The 16,236-nt window shown below is 42.8% G+C and overlaps 1 protein-coding gene across 2 annotated transcripts; it reads right to left on the reverse strand.

Annotated features, from left to right (window-relative positions):
- Positions 1-115: 115 nt before the first annotated feature.
- zgc:158398 (TMEM219 domain-containing protein) lies at positions 116-13,334 on the reverse strand. Of its 2 annotated transcripts, none has more exons than XM_014170720.2 (7): positions 12,889-13,334; positions 12,606-12,768; positions 10,126-10,390; positions 9,851-9,959; positions 9,527-9,677; positions 2,676-2,711; positions 116-2,436 (listed from the first exon to the last, which is right to left on the reverse strand). In XM_014170720.2, the coding sequence occupies exons 1-7, from the start codon at positions 12,903-12,905 to the stop codon at positions 2,416-2,418; spliced, it is 762 nt and encodes a 253-aa protein (XP_014026195.1). In that variant the 5' UTR covers positions 12,906-13,334; the 3' UTR covers positions 116-2,415. The 2 variants fall into 2 exon arrangements, with proteins under 2 accessions (XP_014026195.1, XP_014026194.2); XM_014170719.2 differs by having other exon boundaries at positions 2,571-2,711.
- Positions 13,335-16,236: the final 2,902 nt, after the last annotated feature.

A 16,236-nucleotide genomic window follows, 5' to 3' on the forward strand; every position in this document is an offset into this window, starting at 1 on the left:
TCAAGCGAATCTGTCGGTTCCAAGTGGAAAAACTTACTGGCCATGTCCAAACACCCATACCTGCGCCCTAAATAGTAGGCTGTTTGAGTATGCAAAGCATGACGCATTCTCAGTATTCAAACTAGAATGTTTAATATGCAAAAAGCATATCAACATGACAAGCATTTCCACCCCTTTCCCACAGTGAAGAATAAAATGCTGTGCCATTGTGCATTTTTTTATTTTATTGTATGGCCTTTTACCTTGCATTGATTAAACTTGGAGACATAACCAAATGGGTACTGCAGCCTAGAGCATGTGATGATGATGTAAAGCATTGCACAATGACAGTCGCACCAAATTTAACCTTTGGGCACTCTCAAAAGTTTTTAATTATATGCCCCGACTTTCTGTTTCCTCCTATTTCTGTCATGTTAAATATTAGCCACTAGTATTGACTGTCAATGCGTAAAGGCCCCCCAAACCCTATTTTTCCATGAAGTAGCTCAGGGCTGATGAAAACTTCCCTAAACATACATTGTGAAATATCAGTGTTTTTAAATCTAAGCATGGGTTCTGAAAAGGAAATAAATATCCATACATTTGAATGGCTATATTTCATTGATCTCCATTCTGAAAGCATTCTCCATAGATTATTCTGTTGTGCTAATCAAATTGAAATTAAACAGGTCCAAATTAAAGAGACTGCTTTAGATAAATTAACAGAATTATATATTTAACTGATCAAGTTCATTGGCAACCCAGTGGGTGTGTTTTCTGGGATTGAATTATATTTATGCAGTGCACGCAAGAGAGCTACAACCACAAACCGTGCACGAGGTAAGTCTGAATACCAAATACTGAAGTGCATAAATCAAAATGTGTAAAAAAGGCATTCCTTCCCTAAGTCTGAATCGGCCCCTATGTGACTAACCTTGAAGAGCTAGGGTGAAAATAATGGTTCACCTCTACTGCTGGGATCCCATCCATGGATCAATAGCCACATGGTCAACAATATGATCAGGTTGGCAGGGTCTCAGTCCAGTACTACAGACCCATTAAGGTCATGGTGTCTGTATGATGGAATCCTACATCTTCCAGTCTTCCATTGACATAAACCAACCATTTTGTGATAGATCTGCATCTACAGTGAGCTCCAAAGGTATTGGGGCAGTGAATTATTTGTTTTGGCTCTGCACTCAAGCAGTTTGGAATTGAAACGATACAATGACTATGAGGTTAAAGTGCAGACTGTCAGCTTTAATTTGAGGGTATTCTCATCCATATCAGGTGAACCGTTTGGAAATTACAGCACTTTTTGTGCATAGTCCCATTTTAGGGGACCAAAGGTATTGAGTCAAATTCACTTACTGTATATGTGTATTAAAGTAGTCAAAAGTTTAGTATTTGGTCCCATATTCCTAGCACGCAATGATTATATCAAGCTTGCGACTCTAGAAACCTGTTGGGTGCATTTGCGTTTTTTGTTGCGCACAAAATATCATACCCCCAAGACATGCTAACCTCTCACCATTACAATAACAAGGGAGGTTAGCATTTTTTTGTGGGGGGTATGATATTCACGATTCATTCAAGACTATCCATAATCATGGTAGCATCCACATTAATGTAGAAATGTTTAGAAACATATTCTATTCTTATTTACAATAAGTGAATCAAATGACAATACATGATTTACCATTATTTTCTATTAGACATTAAAATAACAAGCTTGATGTAATCATTGCATGCTAGGAATTTGGGACCAAATACTAAACTTGACTACTTTAGTTCACAAGTGAATTTGTCCCAATACTTCTGGTCCCCTAAAATGGGGGGACTATGTACAAAAAGTGCCATAATTTATTAAACTAATAAACTGTGCAAGATTCAATACAAGTTTGCACCACAAGTGAACTTTGTAGGAGAAGTGATAAGATGGAGAAGACAGTACTGGAATCAAGGTGCAGTATGAAGAGATGGTTTTTCAGCCTGCTGCAGAAGATGGGCAGTGACTCCAACTTTTGTTGACAGTGGTGGGGAGGACACTCCAGAGAGAGGAGCTGGACTGGGATGAACAGCTGCAGGCGGCTCAGATGGATGGAAGTGCCAAGAGGCCTGAGCAGAATAAAACCACCTTAGGATGTGGCAACGTGTTTAAATAAAATGTAAATATTTAATAACGTGCCCATTCGCCCTGCAGTCATAACATGACAGGGTAGAATATCAAACGTCGACCAGAGGGCAATGTTTGTGGACAGAGCATGGTTTGAGATCAACAACAGCAGCTAAGCAGTTGAAAATGAGATGCTCCATCAAACTCTGATCCCAACAGCAGAAGCAGCACTCTCTCAGAAAGAGTCCTTTATTTGAACCATCCTCCCTCTTTCTTCCTTCTCTACTGGGTACTAGCTGCATGGTGTGGTGGAGACTGGTTCAGGAGTCAATCAGTGGCTCCTGTCATGGGGGAAAGCAGTGATAACGTCTTGAGTTAAATAACACTCACATAAACAACATGCCACTTAGATTGCAGATCTGTAAATACTTCAACCCACTAACTGTATATTAGTTATATTAATCAGAAACCTAACCCTTTGCAGTTCCAGGCCGTTGCTGTGGTAACGCCGTACGTGTGAGTGTGTGAGACTGGCGGAGAAGCAGAGCAGCACACACACCCCCAGTAGACACACACTCACCTGGATCAGATGCCTACTCGCCAGGCCCAGCTCCTCCTGCAGAATTACACAAGTTTAGGGACTGACCTAGGGCAGTGTGTGTGTGTACCTTTGACAGCATGTGTTTGTATCTCAGGGATTATTGAAAGGCGGAACCATCAACTTTTTTTCAAATATTAACATTTGAAATATACATTTTTATAGAACAAAGGTTCTCCCATCTCCACAGAGGAATTCTGGAGCTCTGTCAGAGTGACCATTGGGTTCTCGGTCACCTCCCTGACCAAGGCCCTTCTTCCCCGATTGCTCAATTTGGCCAGGCGGCCAGCTCTAGGAAGAGTCTTAGTGATTCCTAACTTCTTCCATTTAAGAATGACGAAGGCCACTGTGTTCTTGGGGACCTTCAATGCCGCAGACATTTTGTTGGTACCCTTCCCCAGATCTGTGCGTCGACACAATCCTGTCTGGGTTTTCTGAACAATTCCTTCGACCTCATGGCTTAGTTTTTTCTCTGACATGCACTGTCAACTGTGGGACCTTATATAGACAGGTGTATGCCTTTCCAAATCATGTCCAATCAATTGAATTTACCACAGGTGGACTCCAATCAAGTTGTAGAAACATCAAGGATGATCATTGGAAACAGGATGCACCTGAGCTAATTTCGGGTCTGAATACTTCTGTAAATAAGGTATTTTTTTTTTTTTTACATTTTATACATTTGCAAACATTTCTAAAAACCAGTTTTTTGGTTTGTCATTATGGGGTATTGTGTGTGTATATCGAGGGGGGGAAAACAATTAAATACATTTTACAATAAGGCTGTAACATGACAAAATGTGGAAGAAGTCCAGGGGTCTGAATACTTTCCAAATACACCATATGCCCTCCCAGGCCCACCCATAGCTGCACCCCTGCCCAGTCATGTGAAATCCATAGATTAGGGCCTAATTTATTTATTTCAATTGACTGATTTCCTTATACAGTGGCAAGAAAAAGTATGTGAACCCTTTGGAATTACCTGGACTTCTGCATAAATGTAATCAAATTTGATCTGATCATCTAAGTCACGACAAAAGACAGTGTGTTTAAACAAATTATTGTATTTTTCTTGTCTATATTGAATACATTATTTAAACAGTCACAGTGTAGGTTGGATGAACCCCTAGGCCAGGCATTCTCAAACTGGGGTACGCTCAATGCCGTCGGGGGTACACCAAATAAAAATGTGATTTACATTTCTTTTCTCATCCCATTTTCAAACAGTCCATTTATAATTTCCAACGGGGCAATACATTTGGGTGAGTTTTTTTTCCCCTCGCCTGAGTAGCCTTGTTTCACTGCCAAATAAAATTAAACCATCTAGTGTTCAGCGAAATAACAACAATGTCAAATACAGGTAGCCTAGTCAAATAATTAACGTCCAATCACATGAACCATTACTCTATAGAGGGAATTCCACTAAAGGTCCATATGTAGCCAAACGTAGCTGCTGCTCATGTTGGTATCTGTACTGATGGTGCAAAAGCCATGACTGGGAGACATAGTGGAGGTAATGCTTGGCTGCCAAAGGAATGCCTGACAGCTTGAAAGACGTTTTGGACACTACATTGAAAATGGCTAACTTTGTTAAAGCAAGGCCCCTGAACTCTCGTGTATTTTCTGCACTATGGGCAGCAACCATGTAACGCTTTTACAACAGACAGAAGTGTGCTGGTTATCAAAGGGCAAAGTATTGACACTTTTTTTTTATTGAGAGACAAGCTTAAAGTTCTCTTTACTGACCATAATTTCCACTTGTCTGACCGCTTGCATGATGGCGAGTTTCTCACACGACTGGCCTATCTGGGTGATGTTTTTTCTCACCTGAATGATCTGAATCTAGGATTACAGGGACTCTCCGCAACTATATTCAATGTGCGGGACAAAATTGAGGCAATGATTAAGAAGTTGGAGCTCTTCTCTGTCTGCATTAACAAGGACAACACACAGGTCTTTCCATCATAATGATTTTTTTTGTGCAAATGAACTCAAGCTTACGGACAATGTCAAATGTGATACAGCGAAGCACCTGAGTGAGTTGGGTGCGCAATTATGCAGGTACTTTCCCGAAACGGATGTCACAAAGAACTGGATTCGTTATCCCTTTCATGCCCTGCCTCCAGTCTACTTACCGATATCTGAACAAGAGAGCCTCATCGAAATTGCAACAAGCGGTTCTGTGAAAATTGTATTTAAATCAGAAGCCACTGCCAGATTTCTGAGTTGGGCTGCGCTCAGAGTATCCTGCCTTGGCAAATCACACTGTTAAGACACTGATGCCCTTTGCAACCACGTACATATGAGAGAGAGTGGATTCTCAGCTCTCATTAGCATGAAAACTAAATACAGGCACAGACTGTGGGAAATGATTTAGGACAGACTCTCTCCAATACAACCCAACATTGCAAAGTTATGTGCATCCTTTCAAGCACACCCTTCTCATTAACCTGTGGTGAGTTATTCACAATTTTCGATGAACAAATAAGGTTTAATATGTACGATGGTTAAATAAAGAGCAAAATTATTGTTTATTATTATATTATTATTTGTACCCTGGTCCTATAAGAGCTTTGTCACTTCCCACGAGCCGGGTTGTGACAAAAACTCACACTCATTCTTATGTTTAATAAATGTATCGTATAGTGTGGCAGGCTTACAATGATGGCAAAAAACAACACTTGAGAGTGCACTGATCCTGGTGCTAGAGGGTGTACGCAGCTGATGTTAACCATTCCTCGAACAAAAGAGATATCAGAAGACCTAAAATTAAGAATTGTTGACTTGCATAAAGCTGGAAAGGATTATAAAAGTATCTCTAAAAGCCTTGATGTTCATCCGTCCACGGTAAGACAAATTGTCTATAAATGGAGAAAGTTCAGCACTGTTGCTACTCTCCCTAGGAGTGGCCGTCCTGCAAAGATGACTGCAAGAGCACAGCGCAGAATGCTCAATAAGGTTAAGAATAATCCTAGAGTGTCAGCTAAAGACTTACAGAAATCTCTGGAACATGCTAACATCTCTGACGAGTCTACGATACGCAAGACACTAAACAAGAATGGTGTACACGGAAGGATGCCACGGAAGAAGCTACTGCTGTCCTAAAAAAACCATGGCTGCACATCTGAAGTTTGCAAAAGTGCACCTGGATGTTCCACAGCACTACTGGCAAAATATTCTGTGGACAGATGAAACTACAGTTGAGTTGTTTGGAAGGAACACACAACACTATGTGTGGAGAAAAAAAGGCACAGCACACCAACATCAAAACCTCATCCCAACTGTAAAGTATGGTGGAGGGAGCATCATGGTTTGGGGCTGCTTTGCTGCCTCAGGGCCTAGACAGCTTGCTATCGTCGACGGAAAAATTCCCAAGTTTATCAAGACATTTTGCAGGAGAATGTTAGGCTATCGGTCCGCCAATTGAAGCTCAACAGAAGTTGGGTGATGCAACAGGACAATGACCCAAAACACAGAAGTAAATCAACAACAGAATGGCTTGAACAGAAGAAAATACGCCTTCTGGAGTGGCCCAGTCAGAGTCCTGACCTCAACCCGATTGAGATGCTGTGACATGACCTCAAGAGAGCAGTTCACACCAGACATCCCAAGAACATTGCTGAACTGAAACAGTTTTGTAAAGAGGAATGGTCCAAAATTCCTCCTGACCGTTGTGCAAGTTTGATCTGCAACTACAGAAAACGTTTCGTTGAGGTTATTGCTGCAAAAGGAGGGTCAAGCAGTTATTAAATCCAAGGATTCACATTTTTTCCACCCTGCACTGTGACTGTTTACACAGTGTGTTCAATAAAGACATGAAAACATATAATTGTTTGTGTTATTAGTTTAAGCAGACTGTGTTTGTCTATTGTTGTGACTTAGATGAAGATCAGATCAAATTTCTTGACCAATTTATGCAGAAATCCAGGTAATTCCAAAGGGTTCACATACTTTTTCTTGCCATCGTATGAACTGTAACTCAGTAAAATCTTCCAAATTGTTGCATGTTGGGTTTATATTTTTGTTCAATATATAATACATATCTCCAAACATTGTTTTGTTTTATATCATTGCATAATGCTCCAGGGCTAATTTCGTTAGCATTTTGGCATGTTTTTCTAGATTCAGAACATAAAACAAGATTTATAAAGCAAACATTATGTCAAGCACAGCAAGCACTTCAATAGTTTAAGCATATCGCAGGACAATGAACACATTTCTTCCTCTTAAGGGGGTTAGCAATCAGTGACGGAGTTCACAAGCCACAGACAGAGTTGACAACAGAAACTCAAGACCGAGATTTTTGTCTTAAAGTTACCTACAAACATTAGTAAAATATGGAAAATTATTAAATTTGACAATTCCCAACGAAATATGACTATCCTATCAGGTCTTTCAGGCCTAGTTGACATTAGACAAATCTGACAAAATTGCTTATTTTCCTCATTATTCAAGTGGTATTCAAAGTAGCAATTTAGTTTTTCCTAAGTTGCTTTGACTCTGAACCCTAATTCAAATAAAGTTCAGACCCCTTGACATTTTACACATTTGGTTACGTTACAGACTTATTCTAAAATGGATTAAATAAAACATTTCCATCAATCTACACACAATATCCCATAATGACGAAGCAAAAACAGTTTAGACAATTTAGCAAATGTATTAAAAATTCTAAACCGATACCTTATTTACATAAGTATTCAGACCCTTTGCTATGAGACTTGAAATTGAGCTCAGGTGCATCCTGTTTCCATTGATCATCCTTGAGATGTTTCTACAACTTGGTTGGAGTCCACCTATGGTACATTAAAGTGATTGGACATGATTTGGAAAGGCACACACCTGTCTCTATAAGGTCCCACAGTTGACAGTGCACTTCAGAGCAAAAACCAAGCCATGAGGTCGAAGGAATTGTCCGTAGAGCTCCGAGACAGGATTGTGTTGAGGCACAGATCTGGGGAAGGGTACTAAAAAAAATGTCTGCAGCATCGAAGGTCCCCAAGAACACAGGGCCTCCATCATTCTTAAATGGAAGAAGTTTGGGAACTACCAAAGCTCTTCCTAGAGCTGACCGCCCGGCCAAACTGAGCAATCAGGGGAGAAGGGCCTTGGTCAGGGAGGTGACCAAGAACCCGATGGTCACTCTAACGGAGCTCTAGAGTTCCTCTGTGGAGATGGGAGAAACTTCCATCTCTGCAGCACTGCACTAATCAGGCCTTTATGGTAGAGTGGCCAGACAGAAGCTACTTCTCAGTAAAAGGCACGACAGCCTGCTTGGAGTTTGCCTAAAGGCACCTAAAGACTCTCAGACCATGAGAAACAAGATTCCCTGAATGCCAAGTGTCATGTCTGGAGGAAACCTGGCACCATCCCTATGGTGATGCATGGTGGTGGCAGCATCATGTTGTGGGGATGTTTTTCGGCGGCAGGACCTAGTCAGGGTCGAGAGAAAGATGAACAGAGCAAAGTACAGAGAGATCCTTGATGAAAATCTGCTCCAGAGCGCTCAGGATCTCAAACTGGGGCGAAGGTTCACCTTCCAACAGGACAACAACCCTAAGCACACAGCCAAGACAACGCAGGAGTGGCTTCTGGACAAGTCTTTGAATGTCCTTGAGTGGCCTAGCCAGAGCCTGGACTTAAACCCGATCGAACATCTCTGGAGAGACCTGAAAATAGCTGTGCAAACCTATCAAAAGTACAGAACTTTTCAGCCCATGGGTGGTCTTGTTGCACTAGAGTTAATCAGGAGATGAAAATGCCTCCCGAGTGGTGCAGTGGTCTAAGGCACTGCCTCCCGAGGCCAGGCATTCTCAAACTGGGGTACGCTCAATGCCGTCGGGGGTACACCAAATAAAAATGTGATTTACATTTCTTTTCTCATCCCATTTTCAAACAGTCCATTTATAATTTCCAACGGGGCAATACATTTATTTGGGTGAGTTTTTGTGGTGCAGTGGTCTAAGGCACTGCCTCGCAGTGCTAGCTGTGCCACTGGAGATCCTGGTTCGAGTCCAGGCTCTTGTCGCAGCCGGCCGCGACCAGGAGACCCATTGGGCGGCGCACAATTGGCCCAGCGTCATCCGGGTTAGGGGAGGGTTTGGCCGGCAGGGATGTCCTTGTCCCATCGCGGTCTAGCGACTCCTGTGGCGGGCCGTGCGCAATGCACGCTGACACGGTCGCCAGGTGTACAGTGTTTTCTCCGAGACATTGGTGCGGCTGGCTTCCGGGTTAAGTGGGCATTGTGTCAAGAAGCAGTGCAGCTTGGTTGGTTGTGTTTTGGAGGACGCACTGTTCTCGACCTTTGCCTCTCCTGAGTCCGTACGGGAGTTACAGCGATGGGACAATTGGATACCACGAAATTGGGGAGAAAAAGGGGTAAAAAAGGACTACAAAATAAATGATAACATCCGGAGATGAATCGGTTCTCATGGTATAGCTGACCCTGGTCATTTTGGATTCATTTATGATTTTAGATAAATCTGATGGAGTTGACCATAACTCCTGACAAATTTGATAGGAATCACAGTTTTGAGAGAAATATTCCTTAAAGTCAGAGGTGGCTATTGCAAGAAACTACATGTGATCATTTCTCTGTTAAAATATGTGGAAAATTACAAAAACGAATCTTTCCATAATAAAATTCCCCTAAATGTATTTTTTAAGATCAAATGAGCTACATTTTTTCAACTATTAAAATGAAATTTCCCTGTCGGACAAAGATTGTCCCGACTTTCAAGAATCCCTGACCTGTTAGCGTGGCGGTGTGTAGGTTGTGACTCAACTGAAATTTTAGAGCATGGCTGTGAGTGTGGGGTCGTGTGTATGTGTACCTGTGTTAGCATGGCGGTGAGTGTAGGATCAGGTGTGTACTGTAGACTGTAGCAAGACTGTGACGCTGAGGGCTTCTGGCTGCTTATCTCCATTGCAATCGCTCTGACAGGAGAGGATGTCCCTTCATTGGCAGGGCACATAGGTGGCAGCCTGGACATACATACACATACACACGTTACAGAAGACACTAGACTTTACGCAGAGACACTCCAGAGGAGATAAGGCAGAAGTGCCATCTAGGCACTCTGTACAGAGCTGTATGCAACAGGTGAATGAACCAGTATATGGAAGACTAGGTATGTGTGTGTGTGTGTGTGACTCACAGGGCCGGAGGTAGGATGTGTGTAGGTGCGCTGACGCTAAGGCAGGCGTGCGAGTTGCCCCCCACAGATGGAGAGGAGAACATCAGTGTCACGTTTACAGCCTCGTTACCTGAGGAGACAGAGACAATTTCAACCTTTACTGCTGCTACTGTATAGTTATTTCACCATGGCACATAATTCTCATTTATGTATTATTAAGCATGGTTTCATCATATAAAACCAATTAAGCATAACATGAAATGTGCACTATTTGACTATCGAGGACAAAAACTGACCTGTGAGTCCCAGCTGACTGGCCAATAACGTTCCATGGAGGCAGAGGTCGCTCAGGGATTGGATGTCTGAGCTGTCCATCACAGCCAGTGGCACCCAAAGGGACAACTGTGTGATGGATGGTGGGCTCTGGGTGGAGTTCAGCAATACTGTTCCACATACCTCCTCTTTCGCAAATGGAGGAGAGGAAACCGTCTCCATTGCTGTACCATTGGCTCTCGCACACAACTGGAGGTTGGCCAACGACGACAGGAACTGGTTCCAGTCCTTTGAATGAAAATATGCATTTCCATTTCTCTGTACATCTAGTGGTCTGCACTCATCTAGCCCTTAAGGGATTTTTTGGCCTGCATGTCCAAGATGCATTGAGCAGGGCCAAAATCCAAAAGATGTGCTCTGCAACACCTAGCAGTGTCACACTTTTGCCCCAGCTAACACAACTGACTCCAATAATCAACCAATCATGATCTTCAGTTTAGAATGCAATTCCTTTAAATCAGCTGTGTTTGCTAGGGATGGGGGAAAATTGTGACACCTATCAGGCCCCCGAGGACTGGAATTGCCCAGGCCTGCTCTACTGTATGGACAAAAGTATAGGAACAACAAGGTAAAGGGGCAGTTCCCCAACCTCCGGCATAATGGTATAAGTTACCATGAATTTTACATTTACATTTTAGTCATTTAGCAGACGCTCTTATCCAGAGCGACTTACAGTAGTGAATGCATACATTTCATACATTTAATTTAATTTCATACATTTTAATTTCATGCATTTGTTTTTGTACTGGCCCCCCATGGGAATCGAACCCACAACCCTGGCGTTGCACACACCATGCTCTACCAACTGAGCCACAACACACACGCCTATTGGTGTGTGTTGTATCTGTGGTTTGTCAAGGTTGGGCAAGCGGTGAGTGTGGCGTAACTGTAGTGTTAGAGTTGGGCACTTGGGCAGGCATTGTGTGTAATGTGTATGGCTGGGCAGTATACCATAGTATTTTACTATAGACCGGTATTGATGCATGGACCAGTTTGGGTTTTTACTTTACCTTTTAAAACAGCATTTCAATGTTTAGTTTGTTAAATGTGATACGCAACTCTGGCGCGTGTAATGTGTGTTTTTATAGTTTACTCCGTTTGCTACTTGCAAGTTGTCTCTCACTTCCCACAGCAAGCCCTGCCAACTGTCACTCAAGGAGAGCAGTTGTTGCTCGACCATGGAGTCACGAGCACTTCACTTGCCGTTCACTTTGCAGTCTGCATGGTCAGACGCAACAAGATGTTGGGTGACAATGATGCTGCTTTCTATAATTACACTATTTGTTTGTGTATCTTAATGTCTAAAAACAGCTTTTTTTTCTTAGCAAGTTGTGGCTAAAACAAATCCCACTATTAGCCACTAATGTTAATCGCTAGCTAAATGCAAAGAGAGAGGACTCATCATTGTATCTGTGACAGTGCCATTGAAGAAATCTCCATTTTGAAGTAGTCAATTTTCTTCTTCACGATTGGCTGATCCCTCCTGATGACCCGGTTGGACAAGAAGTCAGAGCTCCCACCCAGTTGACTACATTAAAATGGTGGAAGCCCTCAATGGTGCAGCCCATGCTAATATGGCCTTTTTGCCCCTAGAGGCCTCTATCATTCTCTATGGCTAAATGTAATCAGTCAGAGCAAACAAAGCTTGCTAATATACAGCCTGATACCAGTGCTGGGGTAGGCCTAGATCAATATGTTGTTTGTGCAACGGTATCTTCTAAATCAGCAAGGAATAGGCAAAGCATGAATATATTAGCTAACTACATGAAGTGAATACCATAGCGATAGATACAGATGAGTCCTTTATATCTGTACCATTAGTCTGTGACAGCATGGGCAGCGCCTTAGGAATCCCTATCCAGTTGACTACTTTAAAATGGTGGAAGCCCTCAACGGCGCTGCCCATGCTAAAATGGCCTGTTGGCCACTAGAGGCCTCTATCATTCTCTATGGAGAATACACATGTACTGTTACATCGTATCGGGTCCCCTAGAAAACACTGACAATCAATTTGGTTCCGACCCTGTCAAAATAATGACTCCCCGGCTTATTCCTTTGTTGTCTTTTCAAACAGCAAGGTATTCAAAATGCTGCCCACTATATTCTAATTGTTGAACTACAATAATAATTTACATAATATCAACAGTTCACCAATAAACTGCTCTAGGCCTAGATTTTTGGCCCATATCTGTCATACAGCCCTATTTAGCACTACTTGACACAGTGTGGAAATGATAACAAAAGTGCAGGAAATGTATAAATCAAACAGAATGGTGAATGCCCCATTGAAAACACTTATAATTAATGTATTACCACTATTGGGTCGTGAATATTTATCACTTTTATTAGTCAAAAACATAAAATACCGTCAAATGTGAAAAATATCATATGATATTTTGGCCATATCACCAAGCCCAAACTATGTGTGTAATGTATGTTGTACCTGCGTGTCTGGATTGGGCAGGCGGTGTGTGTGCGTGTATGACCCGAGGCTTAGGAAGGTGAGGGCAAGGGTCAGCACACAGAGGAAGAAGGTGACCCCAGGAGGATGCTGGGAAACATAGTCCCTTAGATTAGCAACTGGCTGCCAGGAGCCCATCACACACCTGTAACACACACAACAGATTGCTGATATTAAAAAAACTGACGACAATCCAGGATTCAGGCAAACATTCCATAAGCGCATTGCATTCGCCACAAAACGATTTAGAAACAACATACGTTACCTGGCTTGTGGGATCATCACAGACAGGTCCACAGGGGTGACGTAAATTTAGTCCAACGTCGAGCCGTACTCTGCAATGCTACCTCGCGTTGCTTGCCATGTCAAGACAACGGAATTTACCAGTCAAAGTACAACTTTTGTAGCTGTCGTTGCTTTTAATAGCAAAAGCCAAGCGCATAGCTAGCCATACAGTTCCGTACAATCTACAACTCGCTACTATAGTTAAACCTGATCGGTAGAAAGTTAATCAGCTAGCAAGCAGCTTTGTTTAATGCAAACTAAATCATGATTTTTCTAAGCTAGCTACATCTAAAGTATGCAGTTCACATGAGAAGACTAGCTAGTACAAACAAAGCAAGTTAGTTCGTTACATTTCTAACCTATGTCTGAGAATTTGGACCATATTGTTTTGAAAGACAAACTAGTATTCTGCAGGCAGCACAAACAATGACGTCAATTTGTATGGTAATGAAGAAAACTTCAAAATAAAAACCCGCACATTTTATTCTTCACATGCTTCGTAAACAAACAGGTTAAGATTAACAGTGAAATGTGTATTTACGGGCACTTCCCAACAATGCAGAGAGGGGGGTGGGGAAAGAAATATAAAAATACAACACATAAAAGCAATAACAATGACTTGGCTATATACACGGGGTACCAGTACCAAGTCGACTTGCAGGGGTAAGAGGTAATTCAGGCAGATATTTACACTGAACAAAAATATAAACGCAACATGCAACAATTTCAAAGATTTTACTGAATTGTAGTTCATGTAAGGAAATCAGTCAATTGAAATACATTCATTAGGCCCTAATCTATGGATTTCAGATGACTGGGAATACAGATATGCATCTATTGGTCACGGATACCTTAAAAAAAGGTAGGTGCGTGGATCAGAAAACCAGTCAGTATCTGGTGTGACCACCATTTTCCTCATGCAGCGCGACACATCTCCTTCGCATCGAGTTGATCAGGATGTCGATTGTGGCCTGTGGTATGTTGTCCCACTCCTTTTCAATGGCTGTGCGAAATTTACTGGATATTGTCGGGAACTGGAACATGCTGTCATACAAGTCGATCCAGAGCATCCCAAACATGCTCAATGAGTGACATGTCTGGTGAGTATGCAGGTCATGGAAGAACTGGGACATTTTCAGCATCCAGGAATTGTGTACAGATCCTTGCGACATGGGGCCGTGCGTTATCATGCTGGAACATGAAGCGATGGCGGGGGATGAATGGCACGACAATGGGCCTTAAGACCTCATCACGGTATCGCTGTGCATTCAAATTGCAAACAATAAAATGCAATTGTGTTCATTGTTCACAACGTTGGTATCAGCAAACCGCTTGCCCACACGACGCCATTCATGCTGTCTGCCATCTGCCCGGTACAGTTGAAACCGGGATTCATCCGTGAGGAGTGAGGAGCACACTTCTCCAGCGTGCCAGTGGTCATCGAAGGTGAGCATTTCTCACTGAAGTCGGTTACGTGCCAAACTGCAGTCAGGTCAAGGCCCTGGTGAGGATGACTAGCACGCAGATGAGCTTCCTTGAGACAGTTTCTGACAGTTAGTGCATTAATCCTGAGGTTCTGCAAACCCACAGTTTCATCAGCTGTCCGGGTGGCTGGTCTCAGACGATCCCACAGGTGAAGAAGCCAGATGTGGAGGTCCTGGGCTAAAGTGGTTACACGTGGTCTACGGTTGTGAGGCCGGTTGGACGTATGTCAAATTCTCTAAAACAACATTGGAGGCAGCTTATGATAGAGAAATTAACATTCAATTATCTGGCAATAATGCAGATAATTGTCTGCATGCCAATTGCACACTCCCTCAAAACGTAAAAAATCTGTGGCATTGTGTTGTGTCCACAAAACCGCACATTTTAGCATCTTTTTTATTCCAGGTGACTACCTCATGAAGGTGGTTGAGAGAATGCCAACAGTGTGCAAAGCTGTCATCAAGGCAAAGGGTGGCTATTTGAAAAATCTCAAATATAAAATATATTTTGATTTGCTTAACACTTTTTTTGGTTACTTCATGATTCCATATGTGTTATTTCATAGTTTTGATGTCTTCACTATTATTCGACAATGTATAAAATAGTAAAAATAAAGAAAAACCCTTGAATGAGTAGGTGTTATAAAACTTTTGACCGGTAGTGTACATATAACTAGGAATAAAGTGACAGATAATAGCAGTAGCATATGTGATGCAATGTTGATAAATATTCAAAATATACTGCTCAAAAAAATAAAGGGAACACTTAAACAACACATCCTAGATCTGAATGAAAGAAATAATCTTATTAAATACTTTTTTCTTTACATAGTTGAATGTGCTGACAACAAAATCACACAAATAATCAATGGAAATCCAATTTATCAACCCATGGAGGTCTGGATTTGGAGTCACACTCAAAATTAAAGTGGAAAACCACACTACAGGCTGATCCAACTTTGATGTAATGTCCTTAAAACAAGTCAAAATGAGGCTCAGTAGTGTTTGTGGCCTCCACGTGCCTGTATGACCTCCCTACAACGCCTGGGCATGCTCCTGATGAGGTGGCGGATGGTCTCCTGAGGGATCTCCTCCCAGACCTGGACTAAAGCATCCGCCAACTCCTGGACAGTCTGTGGTGCAACGTGGCGTTGGTGGATGGAGCGAGACATGATGTCCCAGATGTGCTCAATTGGATTCAGGTCTAGGGAACGGGCGGGCCAGTCCATAGCATCAATGCCTACCTCTTGCAGGAACTGCTGACACACTCCAGCCACATGAGGTCTAGCATTGTCTTGCATTAGGAGGAACCCAGGGCCAACCGCACTAGCATATGGTCTCACAAGGGGTCTGAGGATCTCATCTCGGTACCTAATGGCAGTCAGGCTACCTCTGGCGAGCACATGGAGGGCTGCACGGCCCCCCAAAGAAATGCCACCCCACACCATGACTGACCCACCGCCAAACCGGTCATGCTGGAGGATGTTGCAGGCAGCAGAACGTTCTCCACGGCGTCTACAGACTCTGTCACGTCTGTCACATGTGCTCAGTGTGAACCTGCTTTCATCTGTGAAGAGCACAGGGCGCCAGTGGCGAATTTGCCAATCTTGGTGTTCTCTGGCAAATTTCCAAACGTCCTGCACGGTGTTGGGCTGTAAGCACAACCCCCACCTGTGGACGTCGGGCCCTCATACCACCCTCATGGAGTCTTGTTTCTGACCGTTTGAGCAGACACATGCACATTTGTGGCCTGCTGGAGGTCCTGCTGCTGGGTTGTTGCCCTCCTACGGCCTCCTCCACGTCTCCTGATGTACTGGCCTGTCTCCTGGTAGCGCCTCCATGCT

Source organism: Salmo salar, chromosome ssa24 (assembly GCF_905237065.1).
Source record: "Salmo salar chromosome ssa24, Ssal_v3.1, whole genome shotgun sequence".
In the NCBI taxonomy this organism is placed as follows: Eukaryota; Metazoa; Chordata; class Actinopteri; order Salmoniformes; family Salmonidae; genus Salmo; species Salmo salar.